General features: G+C 41.8%; 1 protein-coding gene and 1 long non-coding RNA gene across 6 annotated transcripts in view; one reads left to right on the forward strand and one right to left on the reverse strand.

Moving 5' to 3' along the window:
* The window catches only part of LOC121074605, a 69,889-nt gene extending 53,495 nt beyond the window's left edge, over positions 1-16,394 (reverse strand). For all 3 annotated transcript variants that reach the window (XR_005822431.1, XR_005822430.1, XR_005822432.1), the window contains exons 1-2: positions 15,926-16,394; positions 14,397-15,225 (exon numbers count right to left, since the gene is read on the reverse strand). This is a non-coding gene — a long non-coding RNA (uncharacterized LOC121074605). The remainder of the gene's footprint in view (positions 1-14,396; positions 15,226-15,925) is intronic.
* Positions 16,395-16,592: 198 nt separating this feature from the next.
* PFN2 (profilin 2) lies at positions 16,593-22,276 on the forward strand. 3 transcript variants are annotated; one of them, XM_040566939.1, is made up of 3 exons: positions 16,593-16,938; positions 18,343-18,535; positions 20,226-22,276. In XM_040566939.1, the coding sequence occupies exons 1-3, from the start codon at positions 16,807-16,809 to the stop codon at positions 20,321-20,323; spliced, it is 423 nt and encodes a 140-aa protein (XP_040422873.1). In that variant the 5' UTR covers positions 16,593-16,806; the 3' UTR covers positions 20,324-22,276. The 3 variants fall into 3 exon arrangements, with proteins under 3 accessions (XP_040422873.1, XP_040422874.1, XP_040422875.1); XM_040566940.1 differs by having other exon boundaries at positions 20,535-22,276; XM_040566941.1 differs by lacking the exon at positions 16,593-16,938 and adding an exon at positions 18,003-18,181.
* The last annotated feature ends 281 nt before the right edge of the window (positions 22,277-22,557 follow it).

The following is a 22,557-nucleotide window of genomic DNA, read 5'->3' on the forward strand; positions in this document are numbered from 1 at the left end:
AAAGGAATACCTCATTAACACATGGAAGGACAAAGGATCTTCTGTGTAAGAAGGGCCTGCGTAGTGCTAGGTGCTGGTACTGAATTATGTCAGCATCCTGAATTACGCTTGCCCAACACAACCTTCTGCTCCTTTAGAAGAAGCCACTTTAGTATAAAGCTGTATAATTGTCCTCCTTGAATCCCTATTTTTTACTTTCAACAAGAAACAAAACCAATGTTCTACAGTCAAGATAAGGTAATCATAGCAACATGCAGTTGTTCTAGATGGAAACACAACTGCGCAGCATCAGTATTTACTACACAAGGCTCAGATGCTCTATTGTATTTGGAATAAATTGCAATAGCAGGGAGATAAATTTGCCTTGGGGTCTGTGGAAAAAAAAAAAAGATATCTAACAGAAATATGGAGAAAATGTTATAATTAAATGGGTTTATTTTGATACCACAAAAAAAAAAAAAAAAGCAAGAGTAAATCAGTCTCTAGCCATTTATCTTTACAAAGTGTCCTTAAAGGATAAAAGGGCTGCTACCCTCCTGTGTCTTTGCCCCAAAACTAGTACTATGTTCATACAGAAGGCAAAGGCAGTCATGTCATGTAACAGCAAGTGGCACCAGAAAAGCCTTGAGGAGCCAACTCAAGAAATCTCAAAGAGAAAAAAATAAAAACAAAATAACAACAACAAAAAAAACAGTATGAGGCCTGCTGAGATGCCTACTACAGTCTCACTATGCTGTATGCTGGCCAAACACACCTACTTTGGCCAGGAAACCATTAAAAGCAGCTGCACTCTTCTATTAATCTGAGAAAGCTTTGATGATGTGACTTTTTCCAGCTCTTCATAACTGGCTTGGTATAAAAGGTCAGATTGGGAGTTATACACAAGACAGGGCTTTCCATATTTCTGGCAGACTGGTTCATGCTAGCTATTCTGGAAACTAACTTGAGCACAAACGGTATGCAACTTGCAAAGACACAGAGATAAATCAGCTGCTACAGAACACTCAGAGGCTAGAGGACTAGGATTGCTTTTACGTTCAATTCCTGCTCTGGCAAGTGCTCTCTTTCTCACAGCAGCTTTCCAAAAGGGCCCAGCCACCTCAGGGACTTAAGCTCCAGCATTCCTGCTTACCAGCTGCCTAACTCAGACAAGGCTGCATCTCTAAGTTAAAGTCTCAGGACACCTAAAAAAAGATCTGAACATACTGGGAAGCAAGAGTCCTAATGCAACATAGTGTCTATTTCATAACTAAGCCTCTCATATTCCAGACGTGTTTTTGTTTCTTCCAGGGAGAAGCAACATGACAAAAATATTTCCTGTTTACCTATTCATATTCAGCTGTGATAGAGACAAAAGATTTCAGCTCATGCCCTCATTTGCTCATTGAAGAGAAATAAAGATGAAACAAAATGGTCAAATATGTTTCTTTTTTAATTAAAAAAGGTGGTGGTTGTTGTTGTTTTACCTTAGAAACCGAAGTCCTGCTTCACTTGAACATGACTAAGAGCTGGTGCAATGATAAATGATGGAATAAACCTGTAAAGTTTGTGTGTGACGTTTCAAAAAGCTTTTTCTCAAATGTCATAGACTCAGCATTGCTGGCATTCCTGAGATAAACAATTCAATTATTTAAAGAAACAAACAAGTTTTAAGCCTTCTTTACATACCAAAAAGAAGGTGAGAAAAGAACAGAAGGACTATTTATTGTATGTTATTTGCAAGTCACATCTAAGTTCATACTCTAGCTGAGATCATGGGTAAACTGACATTATTATGTTGTATCATGTACAGGGCTCAGTTATTTCATTTTAAGGTGATGGGGTTATTTCACATTTGAAAATTATTGGATAGCCAACAATTTTAGATCTGCCTTTTGCACCTATTATAAAAAGTATTTTTTTCTATATTTATCCTTTTAATGTTCTTGCTTTATCTCCTTTAAACACAATCTTTCTGCTCCTTGATGTGCGAACAACTGCATACCTTGCTGAGGACTCCCAGTTGCACCCTACTCATCCATTCCTACTGTCAAAGCAATCTCTGAAAAGATAGGCCTATAAGAAAAATCAAAATTCAAGGACAGATTTTGTAGTGAAGCAACAAAAAATATTCAATGCTTTAATGACAGTGTTTGTTATTGGTGTCATCATTTCAGTTACCAACTTCTGTTTTTTTTCTGTTACTGAGATTAAATCTGAGTAAAATACAAACATTAAATCATTGTCATAATCAATGAATAGTTGTTTAGTCCTTTTTCATCAGCCAATTAACATAGCTTATCTAGGGGAAAAAAAATTTAAAAATTAATACTCAAAGAGAAGGGACCTAAGCTTTCGGTCATAAGCTTATGCTTACCTTTCTGTGGTTTGGGTTGCCACAGTTACTGTGGACCTAGTCCTGTTGAATAGGGGATCATTCAGAGATCATGAGATGTATCATAACAAGGCACAGGACATGATCAGATTCAGGCTGCAAGTGGCTAAAGAACATATCTGTTTGCCTTTTCTACTCATCATTTTCAGTGCTGTCATCCTGCCATGCTGATGACACAACAAATGGAAAGAATTCAGTACAATTTTTCTGAAATGGTATTTGTAGAGTGCCTTGTCCTGAAAGAGTCTGATGCACCCAACTCAAAAAGCATCTGCTACAGAAGGTAAATAAAATATTATAAGAATCAAATTCTAATAATTAATTAGTTCTATTTTTTTCTAATAATAATTAACTAATGCTATCTTAGTTCTAATTATTCTAATTATTCTAATAATTAACTAGGAAAGCAATGCTTCCCTCGCAGAGTATGCTAATACATACTGCTCCAAACTCATTCCATTCATGGCTGTAGTATTACTTTCGGTTTACATCAACAGAGGTAAGAGCAGGTTTGCTGCTTCCTTGCTTGATTTCATTAGCCTGACCACTGCAAGTTGGGAGGATCATTTTGAACAGTTAAGTGATTTACATTAATTTCTCTCTGGGGCCAGTATGAATTTATAATATTGCACATTCAAATGCATTTTGTTCATATAGTAGTCTTTAAAGTGTACCATCCTAAAAGAGAACCTCATTAATTACACAGGAATATATTCCCCAGCATGCTACAGAAAAATATGCTTTTACAATCAGCTTTTACATTTCACATATCCATAACTGTAGATTTAGTCTCCTGCATGGGATAAAGAAATAGCATAGCCTAGTTCTTCCAAGCATAATGGACCTGCCTGTGCTGTCTCAGGTGGACCTATGACTCTCCAGTAACTGGTTGTGCTTCAGCAAGTGCAAATTATTAAGAAAGAACAAGGCGGTGATTTTAGTCTTGCTTATGGCATTGGCACAAAGAATGCTGGAACTGTCTACAGCTTTGTGTGTCTACATTTAAAGTGGACACTAAAAAAGTCAGACACACAAACAAGAGCTGCAACAGCAGTCCCAGTAAGGGAAAAATGACTAACAGTGATAGGCACAAGCAGTTCTGTCTATACCTTACTAAGATGAAGATTAAGTAACAACTTGGTTATTATGTGTATATAGCTTCAATGGAAGAAAACACTGGAGATTAAAAAGCTCTTTAATCTACAGGAAAGGAATCAAACAAGAAATAAGGAGCAAAATGTTAGTAGCAATATATTCGGGTATGGACTTGATCAGGACTTGAAATAATAGCTATTTTTTATCTGCCAATAAATCAAATTAAGTAAAAACATCATGTTATGAGATTCTTTTCAGTTTAAGGAAAGTTTTATCTCCATGATGCTGAATAATATGCAAGAAAAAAAAGCATCTAAAAATCTTACTTTATGAAATACCACATTAAATTAGCTGGAGCAGCTCTCAGACCATTTTTATGTTAAACTCAACCTAATGTATTTGGATACACTGGTGTTCGTACAAATATATTTTCAAACAAAAATTTATTTGAACTGCTAAAAGCAGGATGAAACAAAAAATGAGGGCCTTCTGAAATGACAGAAATGATAATAGTAAGAACTGGGAAAGCAGACTTGTAACTGTGCAGTGTCACAGCAAAACAACAGTGCAGCTGCAGAAGAGTAAACACAACACAACCCTTTTTCTTCCTCCTGCAGGTTTCTGATGTACTCCGACACCACAGAATGGCTCCAGAACAGGACAGAAGGATCAAGGAACAGGATATTCTCCTCTCTGTAAAAGTTCTGAGGAAACAACGGATCTTGAAACAAATCTTCAGGAAGCAGAGACAGTTTTAAAGCCTTGGTCGTTCTGCCAGTGAAAGCAATGAAGTGCTAATGAAAATGCTGGAATGATGCTAAAGGACTTTGTAATGGTCAGACACTCTCGGGAACAGTGAATCAGTACCTGGGACATTTCAGTCAGCCCTTCCCTTCTGCAAGCTCTTACCCTCTCACTTAAAATTACTACTCTGTACCCTTCTATTCAATGTTATGACCTTACTTTAACACCTGTTCTACTACCCTAAATGCAGATATAAATCCTCCTCCATGCGAATATTCATCCCCCCAACAAATCACCTTGATGAGGATGGTCCAATGAAATTCATCTAAGGAAGGAAAAGAACGAATATGAAGTAAATTTTCTTAACTAAGTTCTACTAAAACTGTAAAGGATTTCTTAAAGCAATGGCATAAACCATACCTGGGGCAGCAATTAAATGTAGAACAACAAAGCACTGGACAACATAGACCTACATATAGTCCTCCTGTGTGTGTATATACATATATGTATACATTCTATATGAACTAATCAGCCCTTAGTTTCCAGAGGTTCTTTTATTCTGCATTGCCAGAACCTATTTACTTTACTTGTCAAGATGTTATCCAAACATCAGGGCTTCCAGTTATTTAAGTAAACATTTACATTGATCTAAAATCAAACATCCCCATTTACAAATGGGAAATTTTACCCAATCTTTAGGTCAGAGGAAGCTTTGTGGGTAAATCCTATATCCCTCTTTAAAAATGTAGGGTATGCATCTTCTTTTCCACTTGCAAGGGAAGAGGAAGAGTTGTCCATCCACATTAATTGCTATATGGGACAATGAGATAAAGAACATCTTAAAAAGAAACAAAAAAGTCAGTTCACGTATTGTGCAGATTTTATGACGCTTACTTCTATAGATAGGCTTTTTATATTATCCTAGTGGAGCCAACAGACTGCTTGCCAGCTGCATCTACTCAATCAATGTAATGGTGTCCACATACAGCAGAGGAGCTGCTAAATGTGTAACAGAGATTGTTCCTGTGTGTTCTTATCCTTAGTAATCTTCCTAACAATTTGTAAAATGAAGAGAAAATGTAAAAAAATAATGACATTTAACTTTTTTATGCCCTGTATCAGTAATGCTACCAAGGATTATAACTTCTCACTGCTCTCCAAATGCAGTTGAGGAATCAGATACACCAGTATATCCCTAGTACCCTTGCTTCTGTCTTCAAAGAGTGGCAAACTTCTTCCCTTGAAACCAGTACTAATGACATTTTACAGTTGAAACACAACTGGTGACAACCTCACAAAAACAGTTTTAAAAGATACTCAAGCATCAAACTTCCATTGATTCCCTTGGAAATTATGACTTTGAATACACATAAACATCTGGTCACAAGTAACTATCAAAATTTTCCCAGGTCAGCTACTAAACACCCCTTTAAAATTACTATCTTAAACAGGCGTTTTCTGAACACTGCCTGAGATACTTCCCTACTCAGAACAGCCAATACTGTGAACAGATTGCCATATGCAAACACTTGTCTACAATACAGCATGCCCTCTTCCTTATATAATACGGATCCTAAGCACTTTTGTAGTGCAGTAGAAATCTTCCAATATGAGCAAAAGCACCTCTCTGACAATACTGCATTTATGTAGTTTTCCACAAAGATTTTTCATCCTGTGGTATGCATGGAGTCCCTCAGCCCTGCTGATAAAAGGTGAAGGATACTGAGAGATTAGACCTTGAGGAGGAGATGGCAGTGAGATGCTGCAATATGCAACCTTGTTTATCATATCCAGTGTTCCGAGTACGCTTTGGGATTTTTTTCAAGTATCTATCTCCTGGTTTACTTTACTAAATCATTTTTAAAAAGAGCAGAGGGGTACTGAATGGGAACTGATTACATATTTGATACTTCGCTGTCTGGAAAATAGTTTAGACTGAACTAGTCTTTTGGTGATAAGAACATTGGAACGCAACAAAAAATCTACATCTACTTCCCTTTATTTCTGCAGAAGGCAGACACGGTGTTAAATTTCTGGTATGGACTGTGCAGCCTGTGAGACATGATGCTTGCTAAATAAAAAGTATTAAACACTACAGCTTCAAAGCTGTTTTTTATTTGTTTTTATTTGTTCAATATTTTCAAGGGTAACACATGGAGAAAAAAATGAAGTGACTGATAACAGATGATTCTAAATTGTTGGCTTTAGTAGCATGAAGTAAAAATGCAAATGCATTATTGAATGAGCACAGCAAACAGACGGCTTGGTCACCCCCACCCCATCCTGATATATAAACAGAGATTTCATTCAGAAAATGGCATTACCTTTACTCAGCACAGCCTAATTATTAGCTTAAATATGCAGCACATTTTCAGTACATCTATTTCATAGCAGCTTCTCCCATGAGCTTGAGAGTACATTAAAGTGTGCTAGTAAGTGTGATTATAAACCACCTACTGGACAGAGGAAGTTCTGCTGCGATATTTTAATTTATCATTTACACCACTCTGCTAACAAATGGAAAAAAGGGCACTGTAAATTTAACAGCAGGCATACATATCTTCATTTATTCTTCCATATTTTTAACTTGCAGCGAAACTTAAGACTTGGAAGTGCAAGTAGATTAAAGCTCCATCTAGTGCCAGGGTCCTGGAAGTTACTGAAAGACTTGCAGTCAAAAAATAGCAAACACGCTTGCCAAACTATCAAGAAGCAGCAAGCCTAACGGCTCAAAGCTGTAACACACAAAGGGAAGTCAGTTGGAATTACTCTTACATTGTATAAGGGCTTAATTTTAAAGCTGCTGTGTCTTGTACCAAACAGAAAAGAAGATACTAGCTGGATACAGACAACATTCTCCAAATGCGCACATCCCAGTCTGTGGAACCAAGCTTCCACTCAGGCAGTTCTCTCTGTGGCAGCAATGTACGATTATTATGGTAATATTCTGCACTACTGATCTTCTCCTGATCCGATGAACACAGCGGGTGCAGGCAGGGAGGGAACATGGAGCACTCCTCCCTGAAGCCCACTGCCTGGAACTAGGGTGCTCTCAAGAGAAGTGGAAAATCACGTTTGAAACTCCTCAGAAAAACAGATCCCACTCCTGGCCTTCCCATTCCTTGCCAAGTGCTTCCAAACTGCTACACGGCAAAGGCTCAGCCCAGCTGCAGAGGCCACTTCATCCCACGGGGCCTGACACCTGCACACCTGCACCGTGTGCCCTCGCAGGCTTCGCCACCCAAAGGCAGGCCAGAAACAAAGCCGGCATCAGGACAGAAGCTTTGGAGCAAGTGCCTATATTCTGTTTTTTGGATCTATCCCCTGGTTACTTTCTCTTTTCTTTCAGCAAAGCAGTTCATAAATAAAATCTTTGTTTTAATTCTGGAATTTACTGTAGTGGTATTTAATAGTAGGTATAAAATGGCAAAAAAAAAAAAAAAAGAATTCCCAATTAATGCTAAAAAAATAAAACAAAACACAACAGTCCACAGCTAAAAGAAAGATAAATCACAGGGAGAGGGAGTAGGGGAATTGACAGAAGGGGAGGGGAAAGAAAGAAACAAAGGAACTTCAGCAAAGATAGCAGAATGGTTCATTTAATCTTTGCTAAATTCAACTTACCATTCTGCATGCTGTAAGGTGATCATGTTTATACTGTGGTTAAAATTGCAAATCCTTTTGTGGCATTTCTATTTCCTGTTACATGATATAGTTTGTAAAATATCAAAAATATATACAAAAATATTTAGTCATTTAAATTAAAAACATTTTTTTCTACGAAGCCACGCATTTTCTGCTTAGTCTTTAATGATATTTGATAAAAATTACTGTTCTCTCAAACTAGTAAATACCAGAAACTACTACCAAGCAGTTACAATGCTTTAAGCATGGAGAGTGAAATGTAATTTTTCACCACTAACTACTTCTCTTAAAAAAAAAAAAGTTGGAACTAGAGACAAATATGTGAACAAGAACGTGAAAAAAATGTGCCCAGTAGAAATACATTATAAAAGGATAAGATGGAAAAGCATATAAGCTGGCATTTGAGGAACTGCTATTTCCACTGCTGCAGACATCATTTGACTGATGATTGTCCCAACTTCCACACCAACAGTGGATTTTGAGAAACAAAAATACATTTGTCTACATGCTGCTTCCAAGCTGTCCTATTTTAGTAAAGCAGTTCCATTTGCTTCCAAAGAGCACATATTCCAATTCATCCAACTAAGACATATCTACAAATCGGTTATTAATGGTTTTGAAAGACTTAGGCCCTTATGGTTTTATACATGGCTTGACTACTAGCCAGCATTTACCATTATTTTCTCAAAAGACATCCTCTGATGACGCCGTAAGAAAGTGTCTCTATTAAAACAAAATGAAAAAAAATCTAGCTGGTGCTAATGTTCTCTTCCAATGTTTTTCCACATTTTTTTGCAATGCAAAGTGCTAAAATTGTACCTGTTACTAACTCTGCAACCAAAAATGTGTTGTGTGTTACAGCTGCGTTATGCACACTATTCTAAACTAATAGTTAAAACAAGGGTTTGTCCAGGAGGACATGGTAACAGGATGGTAACTCAGATTGTTAACAACCAACGCAATAATATGCTGGATTATTGATTATGATATATATATGTATTTTGGGTATACCAAAGTCATGTATTTTTTGTTTAAGGAAAGTGGTCCTCATTCTGCATTTTACGTTTGAGTTTCAAAGAAAACTGAAAGAGGAGGAATCTTTTCGTTCTTCTAGATAAATGTAACACACCTGAGTTACAAATCTTTAAAAACTACCCTTTGCCATTTTGTGTTTACCTTAACTGTGAGTACAGACAAGTTGTGTTAGATGCATCTTTCCCATGTACATCTCCACATAACCTCAGCAGGCACTGGGAAGCACATACTGTTCGAAATGTGCATGACCAAGAGCAGAGTGTTCCACAATTGCTCCTATCTAAATGTGATCCAATGACTTTGTGCAAGCTGAATTTCTGTATGAGGACTCCAGGAACATGGACAAGAGTGCAACAAGAGTCACATAGCAGATGACTGGATTCTTCCTAACACCCGTAACACTATTAAAAAGGTCCGCTCCCAGCTGCTGTAAACGTTGATAATAAAAAAAACAGCACCCACTTCAAAACAGCACATAATCCAAGATTCAGACTCAATTTACACTTACCATGTGGAAAATGTATACTGGTTTAAAACCAGTAATACTTGGGGAGTTGGAGGGGAGCGGGTGGAAAGCAAAATCCATACACAAAAATGCCACACAAATGTAAGCCTGACTTTCTGAAGCCATTAACCAGGTCTAAACAGACGTCAGTTAACTGCGATATTGAAATGGGCCTGCTTCACACTCCCACTCTAACTTTTCATTACCCTTTGTACAATTTCTTCAACTTAGCATTTTCAACATGTTTACCTATCTTAACAGCTGTTTGATTGAGATGTAGTACTGTTTCCTTAGCTTCAGTGAGGTATAAAAACAAAAAAGGGAAAATCTTATAAACGAAAATAGAAAAATTTGAGAATTCTTAGGTTACTTTCCCTTTTACTCAATTATACTTTTCCCTGTTCCTCCCATTTTTATGTTTTTAATGTTTTCTTTCATCCACACCGGATTTGATGCTCTACAGTTCAGCAGTATTAGACTTTCATAATAAGTACACCTTTTCTGAGCACATAATTCATGTATTTTAAAACTTTTTCTAGATCATCTTTGGTGACTAGATAGACAAATTTGAACAGAATAATGTTCATATACTTTGTCTCTCAAAAATGCAGTGTTTATTTGCATTGATATAATTGAGAGAAAACCACAACATCTATGGCAGAAACAATTCTCTGGGTGCTGAAACGAAATATTACTTCATATGATAAATTAATACAGAAATATTCTAAATATTAAATATACATAGACTGGCTCTTCTTTGGTGAACAGACAGCAGGCAGTTTGACTGCTATTCATAGCTAAAATGAAGTACTTCCTGGCTAGAGAGAATTCTGGTACTAAGTTAAAAAAAGAATTGCAGGAAAAAAGCATTTAGTAGTTTCTGGTTTATTCCAAAAATAATATATATTTGTAATTTTACAGGGCAGTATAAGGTTGTAACTATATAATTTATCTGGGAAAAATATTGCCTTCTGTACTACAGAATTATTATTAAGTGCTTTTGCAGACAGTGAATGTTTTGGGTAGACATTACATATGATAAACAAACTTATGCATCTGTGATCCAGAAATCCTTTGCACTTTTAACAAATAGCAAGCATCAACAGCAAAATTATTTGTGATCATAAAAGGAAATATCACCCAGATAGACATATTTACAGATAGTTTTTTACTGAAAGAAAGCTCAATGAAGGAAATAATGTACTGAAAAAAAAATTCAAATTTCCTGGTTGGCCATGTGGTAGACTGAAAAAGCAGCAGAAAGCAGTGCAAAACCAATCACATAAAGAAATTGTGAGCTAGAAAAACAAAGTTTTGTCAGTTCAGTAACTGGAACATGACCTTGCACAGGCAGCCAAAAACTGGAGCCAGACTGTGACAAATACATGGTTTGCCAGGATGCTGCTGCTGACGTTTGGATCATTTTAAGCATGAAAGAGTCCTGGCATTACTGCAGTGCACCCTCAGTGTAATGCTGCATTAGGAAAAGTGTGTTCTTGTTTTTTTTTTTCCTTAATGCCTGCTAACACAGTGCAAAAATGCAGATCTGTTAAAAAGGTAAAATTACCTTCCATTTAACATTGACAGAGAAACAAACAAACAGATGAAGCCTGGGAAGACTTAAATGCTGTTCTTTTTCATCTAACATCATTTCTCAGCGCAATCAGTGCTCTGCACAAAGAGCGGAGATATGGACTTCATGCAGTAATAAGTTAGCTACTCTTGTTGAACCCCAATCAATGAAAAAACAACTGTCTTTAGAACCCATGCTTACTATGTTTCATTTTCTAATTTTCTATCTTCTCTCTTACTTGGTACTTCTCCAGCTCCCTACTGCATTTCTTAGTTTTAGTTTGCGTTCTTCAGATCACTTCTACACAATCTTTCACCCACCAAAAAGATCAGTTAACAAAGGCATGAAATGAGTCACCAACGAACTTGGATAAAATAAAATTAAATTAAAATTAAAATAAAATAAAATAAAATAAAATAAAATAAAATAAAATAAAATAAAATAAAATAAAATAAAATGAAGAGCTTCAACGGAACATGCTTCCACCCTCCCTCACCTGTGTCAAGCTACCTATAAACTGACTAAATTTCAAAATTTCACACACTCAAGTAAGAATTTGCATACAAAAGACATTATAGTATTAAGGATTTTTGTTTGTTGGCTGCTGACAAGATCACAAACTTATCTTAAAAATCCAAAAGCTGAGCAAAGTTTCATGATTCTGGACATATTTTTTAGTTCCCTGACTAGACAGCCTATAAATCTGGCCCACAAAGAATTGTTCTCAGATTTAAAGCCGCTGTTTCTGGAAGCAACTTAAATAGAAGCAATCTCATACCCCTATCATCTGACATAGCAAGCACCCCTAAGCCTGCATTTGATTTAGAAGTTACACTTTAGCTTTATTATTTTTTAATTTGATGGCTGAGTAAATGACAAATGAGAGAAATTCTTCTCAACTTCATACCTAATGAATTAATCCTTAGCAAGACAGAGGTTTTGCTGAGATATCTACATGGTAAAGCTGTATAAAGCAAGCCTGCTATACAAGGAAGAAACCAACATCTGCACAGGGAGTTAAACCATCTTTCCCAAATGGTGCAGGAGATACCAGAATTTATTTTTTTTTCTTTTTGCAGATCTTTCTGGATGGTTTCAAGTGCTGTTATACAGGGCTCATTTTAGTGCAAGTAGAACTATGCTAGCACTTGATATGACTTTAAGCGCAGGTATAGCTATGCAATAAAACTTTGCATTGTACTCTTAATCTAATCTTTGTTGCATTTTGTAACACCCTATTTTTTTAAAGTTAGCTTCAAGTTTTCAGCTCATTAATATTAAATTTCTACCATTTATTTCAGTTAACGCTCATCCCAGCCTTTGGCGGCTTCCTTGTTTTTCAGCCAAGTTAGTTAATTAGCTGGGGAAGCACCCTGCAAACACTGCTCTCTAGTTATCACCACAAGGTCACGAGGCAGAATACTTCTTGCTGCCTGGCTTTTAATCAACAGAACTGAATCTGCTAACTCATAACACTTTTAAATCAGTTTTACCCTCTGTACTTCCGAAAGCACTTGTGGTCACGACAAAGATTGCCACAGGAAACACAATATGGTCTAGAGAGGAAGTAACAAGAGCAGTACCACAAACTAATCTTATAACTGTTAACGCTGAATGAACTCTAGCTCACAGGTCCTACATGAAATGCCACTGTCAAGCCACTGGAAATTCATGGCGTGGAATCTTTTTCCCATGATTTCAGGTAGACTGATTGTAGCTGTGATTCTTTTCCCCCAGAATGCTAAGCTTTTAATTAACAGCAGTAAGACAATCCCTTTGAAAATAATTTTTCATTTGAAAATTCTGTATCTCAGTAGATTCTGTATTGAAAATAAAAATAAAAACAACAAAAACCAAGCAAAATTATCTTTTGGATATTTTTCTGTTAGCTCTGTAAGGTTTAATTTTCACATAGAAGACAATCTTGCTTTCTACTGATGGCCACTTATTCCTCCTGTCTATACATAAGTGATGTTTAATGTTTTCTCCAGGTGGGTCAATTTGGTGAAAAATAGGACGAACGAGGGATATCACAAGAAATCTTACCTTTGGCTCTCCAACCGTTTCAAGCACAGCAGCAATTCTGGTAGTTACAAAGCATGATAGAACACTGCACGTTATTTTACTCACACAATATACACATTGCTTCAAGTTTTTGGTCACTTTCAACTTTTACATTACCGATATAAAAGCAGTAAAGTTTCTCACAAAGTTATAAATCATATGCTCTATTTAAATACAGTCTATATTTTCAAATTATTTCAAATGATTATTTTTCTTTGATGTGGTCCAATATAAATTTTAGACAAAGTTCTGAATTGAAGACTAATAACTGTTACAGGCTGCATTTAAAAAATGTGGCAGCAGTGTGCAAATACCTTCCAGAAAGTAGAACTATCAGGTTGAATGCAAAAAGAGGCTAGTACACAGCAAATCACAATATAGCTACTTTTCATCCTAACTATATAGCTTACAGTCAGATGGCACCACTTTATACAGACAGATACTGATGTTAAAACAATCCACATCTACCAATTTTAATGATATTTTTAATATATCTATACTCTTCATTTAATGATGAACAATGTCAAAGATTCAAATTATGCTTGTAACAAAGAATAGAACTGGAAATCCTCTCTCTTCGTCTTTACCGCACAGAGCACATCCTCATTTTCTTAAACCCAACAGACTCAAATGTGCTCTTGCAGTAGTGTCAATAAAAATAGCACTATAATGACTACATAAGCTAACATACAACACAACCAACTGAGGCAACTCTTAGCAAAATTAGAATTATAGAATTATGATTTTTAGCAAAAGTTCTGGTGACCGTTGAAACTAAATTTTACAAACTACCTTGTAGTTTCATAATATTAAATAATGGTAACCTGATTTAATCTTCACTTTCTAAATCTATTGCTGCTAGAGTTACTTCACAAATAAGATGAGTAAAAGCTGAGCTACCACGTATCTGGCAAATCTCATCCATTCATTTATATTCAGGTGATCCCAGACTGCAGTGCCATTATTTCCAATGTACATCATTAAAGGCAGACAACTTTTTACAGTGATTTTCTGTATTGCTAACATCTGTTCAAAGTAGCAGTCATACTACTGATCACCTATCTTATGCACATATTAATAAAACGTGACAAGACGTCCCTCTGCAACTCGCTGTGGAGGGCGCAACACACCATGCTGAGGGGAACAAGGGCTTTGATGAGGCTGTTAAAGAAACTTTCTTCCTCCTCAACCATACTGCACTCAGATAAAAACACTGGCTTTTGCTGTCAGTGGACAAAACAGCAGAGGTTGAATTCCCACCCATCAGCTAGAGACACAAAAGATGGGCACTGAAGCAGCTGCATTTCCCTACAGAGTAAGTCCAGCTCCTAGCTGGCATTGGCCATTTGATCTCTACTTACCATGAAACAGGACTGGACACTGGGCTGTGAGGGCTCTGAAGCTGGAGTTCTTGGTCCTCAGGCAGAAGGGATGACCAAGTATGTTGGAGAGTACATGCAAGAAGGTGATTCAACTCCAGGCCAGAGGCCAGTATAGCCTTTGGCTAAAGCCCTGGAAACCCACAGGTGTATCTGAAAACTACCTCCAAGCTTGTACCAACCAGCCTGCCATCCATGCAAAACCCATCTCTCATTAATCATAGGATAGTGACACTAGCAAACAGGCAGCCCAGGAATTCCCAAGGCCTGTCTCTGGGTTCGGGATGATATTATGTCTGCCTCTGTGTTTATAAAATCCACTTGTTAAAGTGAAACAGTCTGAAATTCTTACTGGAGCTTGCAAAAAGCAACAAAAAATCCAAAACATATTCCAAAACACATACACAAAACCAAACACATTTTGGTCCAACTCCAGAAAAAAAACAAAAAAAACATCAGCCTCTTGCTCGTTTAAGAATGATGCGTTTCATCTACGCAAGTAACAAAGTTGAACTGGGACCTCCTAACCTCCTAGAAGGGAGCATGAAAAATGAGAAGTGGCCCTCAACAGCAACAGAAGAAAACTTTCTCTTTTTCTTTCCCTCCCATGAAAAGAATCTGGGGAGGGAGGATGATGAGATCCATCCAAACGTCACAGAAAGTTTTAGCTATTTAAAAAGCCAAAAGCAAATTTACAGTCTATAAATTGTTAGCACATGTAAGGCCATGAAAACATTTTTGGTACCCATGGATGGCAGGAAAAGGATAAAGCAAAGTTCTGGTGTGGTCCAAACTCAGAGGGGCAAAGGCACTGTGAAAATAAAATAGAGGAAACATTTATGGAATTAAGCTAAAAGATGCAAAATAAGCTCTTTTTAAAATTATCTAGTAATCTAAGCAAACTCTATTAGCATCTAAACAACAGTCAATCCCATGACAACTGAATTAGGTTTTAAAAGGACTAAGAACACCCTCAAGTATGTTGTAGGTATACTGACTGTAAAAAGCTGGTGAATGTTCTTACTGGGAGACATAGCCACAGGAAAAGACAGATTCAATTGCTGTATTCTATGCCTTGGGAAATTCAGGTATGAGCTGTAACTTCCTGAATTAAAGCTTCAAAGCAAATAGCATGGAAAGCCACTTCATATTTCAACAGTCTCCCAGGAATCATAATGGAGCCCAAGGAAGGCAAAGCTGCCCTACTCAGAAGGGAGGTGACACCCCACCCTTCCGATTTCAGTTTCAGGCAGGACCAAGCTGTCGCCCTAGCACACCCGTTCAGTGGACGTTCCTGCAGCTTTCAGCGGGGCAGCCTCCTGAGCAGCGGTCCTGCCAGAGCCAAACACCAATGCAGCAGAACGCTGGTAATAAATCTGGGCCTCTTACAAACAAAGGTGGAAAATAAATTATTTCTACAGGAACTTGGTGGAACCCGGAGGGAGGAACAAAACTCCAAACTGCCACTTACAAAATCATGCAGGAATAAAATACGCCATGCTAGTACTTACGATGGGGAGCCCACCACCTTCACACAGCACAAACGCTTCGATACAGAAACCCCCTCGCCACCCGGACGGGACACACAGTTAGCGGAGGCACGGGGCAGGGGACTGCGGTCCGCTACCGGCGCTGTGACCAGCAGCGCTCTCCTGGAGGACACCGCCAGCTGCTGAAGGAGACGGGACGCGCCCGGGGGCACCGCGCACCGACCCGCCGGCAGCGCCGCCCGGCAGGGCACAGCCCGCGGAGCCCCCCCCGCGCGCTCCCCGGGCAGGCTCCGAGCGAGCACCGCGCGCTGCTCAGCGCGGAGCCCTGGGGACACGCCGGGCATTTACCCGGGCAGCGACCACGCTTCCAGCGGCAGGGAACAGCGCTGCTTCCAGGGCGCGAGCGAAGCGTTCGCGGCTCTCCAGCTCAGAGCGGCTGGCAAGAGGCGGCGGGCTGCGGGCGGCGGCGCCGGAGCCGGGGCCGCATCGCTCGCAAGGCCAGGCCGGGCCGGGCCGGGGGCACCACTCTCGGCCGCCCCCGGGGAGCCGGGGTGCCGGGGTGCCGGGGTGCCGGGGTGCCGTGGCCCCGCCGCCGCCGCCCCCCGCAGCCCCGCCGCAGCCCCGCCGGGGGAGGGGGCGGTACCGGGCCGGGCCCCTCCTGCCCCCGCCCCCCGGCGCCGGCAGCGCGGAGGGGAGGGGAGGAGGAGGAGGAGGAGGGAGGCTGGGCTGGGCTGGGCTGGGCTGGGCCGCGCCGCTCGCTGCAGCGCTCGGCTCCGCTCGCCGAGGAGGAGGGAGAGGAGAGGGTGCGCCGCGCCTCGCCTCGCCTCAGCCGCCCGGCCCGCGCCGCGCCGCTCGCTGCCCGCCGCCGCCCCGCTCGCTCCCGCCTCCGCCCGGCGCCGAAGATGGCCGGCTGGCAGAGCTACGTGGACAACCTGATGTGCGATGGCTGCTGCCAGGAGGCCGCCATTGTGGGGTACTGCGACGCCAAGTACGTCTGGGCAGCCACGGCCGGCGGCATCTTCCAGAGCATCACGGTGAGGGCCGCGGCGGCGCCGGGTGATGGGGAACCCGCGGGCGGTGCCGGGGACGGGGGCACCTTGCGGGGGGACGGGGGTATCGGCGGCGGCCCCGGGGGGGGGGGGGGGGGGGGGGGGCGGCAGGCCCGCGCCGCAGAGCCGCTGAGGCGGGCCGGGCGGGCCGCGGCGCTGCGCCGCCTTTTTGTCTCCGGCCGCCCGCGGCCGCGGGGGGAAAGACCGGGCCTCCGCGCGGGGGCGGGGGCCGGTGCCAGCGCGCGGGGGCCGCGGGAGGCGGCGGCGCGGCGGGAGAGGCCGCGCGCGGCGCGGCTTGCGTAGGGCTGCCTGCGCCTGGGCCTGGCGCTGCGGCGAGGCTTACGTGCGCGGCGTAGGCGGCGTTCGTGAATGCCCACCTCGCCGCTGGCTCCATGTTTTCCATCGCCAAGATGGCGCACTGCCATTGATTCCTCCCTCCCTCCCCTCCCCCAGCCCTGCCCGTCCTCCCCCCGCTGCCGCCCGGGCCCGGGCCCGGGCCCGGCTCCCGCTGCCCGTGCAGAGGCGCCGCGCGGGGCGGGCCCTGCGGCACCGCGGCCCCCTCCCCTCCTGCTCCGCGCTGCCGTGGCCCGGCCGCCCCGAGCCGAGCCGCCGGCCCGCGCCCCGCCCCGCGCCGGGCCCGGCGCGGCGGTGTCGGGGCTGGGGCCGGGGCCGGGGCCGGGGCCGGGGCCGGGCCCGGCGCGGCGGTGTCGGGGCCGGGGCCGGCGCGGCGGGGCCGGTGCCGAGCGGGGCCGCGGCTGGGGCCGAGCGCGGCGCGGGGCGGCGGGGCCGGGCCTGCCGTGACTCTGCACTTTGCGGCGGCCGCCGCCTCGTGTCGCGGCCAGGGCCCGGCCCCCGCGGCGCCCCCCTGCCGGGCCGTTCCATGCCCCCCTCGCGGCTGCCCCCGCCGGCCGCCCGCCTTCCCCCGCTGCGGCGCCGGCGGCGCGGGGCCGTGCCCGACCTGGCAGAGGTCGCGGCAGCCGCTCGGCGAGGGCAGGCGCCAGAGGCCGGCACCCGACCCGGCCGCGAGGGGCGGACGGCCGGCAGGCTCTCCTGCGCTGTGCTCAGTGTCGAAGCCGACTCCTGCGGGCACCGAAACGCGTTTGGCACTTAATAAGTTCAGTCGTCCAGTGCTTCCGTTAACGACACCTTGGTACCCAGCAATACTTAGGCTATGAAGTGTTTCGGGACAGCAGTTCCACCGCTTCCAGTGGCAGCAAACCAGCACGATGTATACTCCTAATAACAAAGCAGTCTGTTCTGGAGTACTTCCTGGTGGGAACAAGGGGAAGCTTTCTATCTAATCCTCTCAACCAGAGACAGGACGCTTTTGAAATAGAGATTGGGCAGTAAGATAAAGTAGTGCTAACTCTGGACTTTTTTCTTTGACAGCCAGTAGAAATAGATATGATTGTAGGAAAAGACCGAGAGGGTTTCTTCACCAACGGTCTGACCCTTGGTGCAAAGAAGTGCTCTGTGATCAGAGATAGCCTGTATGTTGATGGTGACTGCACAATGGACATCAGGACAAAGAGTCAAGGTGGTGAGCCAACATACAACGTTGCTGTAGGCAGAGCTGGCCGAGGTAAGCAGGATTTTATTCACTCATAGATCATTCAGTTAACAGTATGAACCTGGGCATAGGCTCCGGTTACTAAGTCCAAAATCTTGTATTTAATGGTTAACTAATCGGGGTAGGTGGCGGTGGTCAGGCTGATTAACTAGATTTTTGCTTAAGATTAAACACTTGTCCTGGTTCCCCCATGTGTGATCACAGTTGGGCGCTAGGCTGTGAAATGGTTGATGAGATCTCAGGCAAGAAGGACCTGGTTATTGCTGGAGTAAATTTGCCGACTATATTGCAACTAAAGTTTACAGTAGAATACCATAGGGATACATTAATGATTTATAGTGAAATAAGCTTTCACATTGAAAATGTCTCAACCAAAAGTTTATTCTGCACAGAAGTGAATTTCTTGTATGAGCTACTTCCACTTGCCTTTTAACAAGTTCTATACTAACTCTTCTTGCACTTACTATTGAGCTCTCTGAAGTCTGTCTTTGGGGAAAAAATGCCTGTCCAATTTGGTATCAGGGAGAAACTTGCTTTATGCTAGTTTGTCTACTCCTTGTGCTCCTCACTTAAATTGCAGCAAAACATGCTACTGAGAAGGCATTATGCTCAAATGTTTAAAGAAAAAAAAAAAAAGTGCCTCAAAATACTGGCTACAAGCAGTATGCATTGTGTTCAGAATACCTAGCTTAGCGTTTTTTATCTGGCTGTAGAATAAATTGGTGATCCCTGGACTTCTGCATATAATTTTTTTTTTTAAAAAAAGGCAAAATTTGTCTGTAAGTTAAAGCCAGGTGACGAGTGTTTGCAGCACTTAAAACAAGCAGAGTTCTGACTCCTTGCTGCAAATTATGGAATGCTAATGAGAACTGTCTGTCTTAAGCCTTTTCTGAGCAAATTGCTATGGAGATGTACAATCACCTGTAGGTAGGCTGACTGCAGTATTTCCAATTACACTGTACCTAACTTGGGAAACAATTGTGCTTGTGAGAGCATAGTGCTTAGTGTGTCTGTGTACCTGCTAGTGACATCTGCTGGCAACTTGCAGATGGTGTGTACTGCTGAAGAGCCTTACCGTGTTCTTGTTTGCAAGACAGCTGGGACACTTCATCACCAGAGTCCTGAGATTAATTGGAGTCAGCACTGAAATCTTTGTCTTATGCAAAACGTGAAGCATGCTTTATAGTGGTATTATTGCATGACAAGTCTTAGTTCAGGTCTGACCCTATGGATTTTTTTGCTAGCAATAAGACAGTTATTCTGGTTCTTAGACTGACTGGCAGTGTCCGCTGCAGACATGACTATTACCTCTTGTGCTCTTCAGTGTCACAGTTCTTCTATGTGTACAACTACTTTTGTCCCTGACACCACTTTTTCTCCCCCGTTTTTTAACATGTAGCCAGGGTTTCCTGGCTGGGTGATGGCAGATGGTGGATAGGCACTATGGTGCTTTTTTGAGGTAGTTGGTGGCATTTTTTTTATTTTTTTTTTTTAAGCGATGAACTCATGGCTTACCTGAAGGATAACCCATGCCTTCTCCCAGCCCTGTCTACATCTGTATTTTTTACAAGATTCCTGTAAAACTAGCTTAATACCGAAGTACTAAATCTTGAATTTGAGTGTGTTTATTGCACTGCCTAAAACTTGCATTATTTCCTTGTCTAACACACTCTTTTTAAAACTTTTTTCTTTTCTCTTTCAGTCTTGGTCTTTGTAATGGGCAAAGAAGGGGTCCATGGAGGCGGATTGAATAAGAAGGCATACTCAATGGCAAAATACTTGAGAGACTCTGGGTTCTAGTTGCTAGGCAGACTGTTAAGTACTAGGGGAAGATTGCTATTAAACTTTCCTGGCGGTGAGCTTTAAACCTTACATTCTGGAAACTTTATTAGCAATGCAGGGTGATGGGGTATGAACCTGTGTCTCCTTTGTATCCCTTTGTTGGTGGGGAAAGGTGTTATTTTTTTCTTTAATTCTGTTCATTTCTGTTTTGTTTCCTTGTGTACTCCAGCATTGGTTATAGTCATGGGAAAGGAAGGTGTCCATGGAGGGACACTCAACAAGAAAGCATATGAACTGGCTTTATACCTGAGGAGGTCTGACGTCTAAGCAGCCTCTCCCCATCCAGCTAGCAACTGTCTTCATCACCACCCAGTTGTGTTCAGTGCTACCAGACTGTAGATGGTAGTTTGTGTTTTTTATTTACCCACTTTCTAATGTCATAATTCCAGTTACCCTTTGTTCATTTGTATGTTAACCACTGTGTGTAACCAAGTCCCATATCTGGCACCATTACTGCACCACAAAGACGATATGCATGATACCTTGAAAAACTATTGGGAGGGTAATATGCCAAGTGTAGGCTTTGCTTTGTCTTAGCAATTAGTGTGTATTGACAACTAAAACAACTTAAATACTAAACAAGGTGCCGATTGTACAATCTAATTTGATCGATGCCTCTTCAGCACTTTGAGCAATTACACAGCTCACTAGTCTTCCTTTCATAGAGCATGGTTGGGAGGAAAAAGTGCATGCATATCTTTCTGTCCCTCTCCCCTCTTGTGTTTTTGTTGTGTTTTTTTTTTTTTAATCCACATACGTTTGCTTACACCTATTTTTATAGTGCCTGGTTTGTTTAACCAATTTGCCACTCAAAAGCTATTAATGTTAAATCAGTTTTGTTGTTGCACTTCACTGTAGGTTTAAGTCTCTCACTTTTTCTTCATGATGTCTGAAGCTTGTACTGCTTAATAAGTGCAATCGCAAAACTATCAAAGGGTACAGATGCACTTCCTCCCATGACCTTACAACCACCATCCCGAATGAATCCCCAGGGACATTCCATCTTTGCAATAGCTCAGGCACTTTTTTTTTTTTTTTGCCAGCTCCTGTTCTGTAGTTGAATTGTAAAAGGCTGCCATTATGGACATTAGATATCCCAGCATAACCATCTGGAGTGTGTCTGGTTTCAGTTTTTCATAGGACCAATTTTAATTTGCAGCTTGGGTTGTTTTGTTTCTTTTTAATTGAACTGCAGTGTCATTGTGGAAAACTGCCACCTTCAGCTATTCTGGGAGCGCTGACTGACTCCAGTCTTTCTGCCAGATTACTTACTGGTTAAAGAGTTCTGCTGCTCTGAAGCCATTATTCAGATGAAGGTTGGTAGTTTGAAAGCTAACCTGTCAAAATGATGCCATTTCAAATTTAAAATCTTCATTTGGCCTGTTACACCCTTGCTGCAGAAATCATGGAGTGAACTGCCTTGTGCACCAGTCATTTGAAATGTCTGTAACCAAACTCTCAGTTCAGGCACGGTACTAACTTGTATGTCCATTTAAAGAGAACTGCAGAACTCTGTATACAAAAGAATAAATGGGAGATGGTATTGGTTGGAATAACTGACTTGGCTGTCTTGTGATGAATTTTTTAATATGTATTCTGTGCCATACTATTGTTTAAAAAAAATGAACTGTTGCTATTGTGAGATGGATTTTAACTGACTACAAGGGTTTCTTTTGAATGGCACTACTTTAGGGACATTCTAGTATTTGCTTCTATTGTTGGGCCTTGTGGATAATGTACAGATTTAAACAAATTCTTGTTGCTGATTTGTCCATTTCTTTCCCTGCACTTTGTTACATCTGGGATACAGTCTAACTCATCTGATTTAATATGCATTTCAAAAAATGCCATAACTATTAAAAACACCTTGTTTACAGACAGATGAAATAAATTTATTCCAACCAAACAAAATAAGACTCTTTGTAATTTCTTTTTTCCGCCACAACTATCCTCTGAAGCCCTTCCTCGTTGCATGGCTGACTATAATACTTGATCTAAGTGCAGTTGTAAGTTTTGTGAAATAGTAATAGTATGGTAATACCCCTCTAGTTAAAGGACAAAATTCTAAGCCTTTATAAAAGGCCTTTGAGGTAGATATACCTAAATTAAGAGGTGATTTCTTTTGGCTACCTCTGCGTTTACCAGCGTAAAGGGGGAGTGCGTTCCCACCTGCTTTACAGCGTTTCCCATCC

The sequence above is a fragment of the Cygnus olor genome, chromosome 9 (assembly GCF_009769625.2).
Source record: "Cygnus olor isolate bCygOlo1 chromosome 9, bCygOlo1.pri.v2, whole genome shotgun sequence".
Classification (NCBI taxonomy): Eukaryota; Metazoa; Chordata; class Aves; order Anseriformes; family Anatidae; genus Cygnus; species Cygnus olor.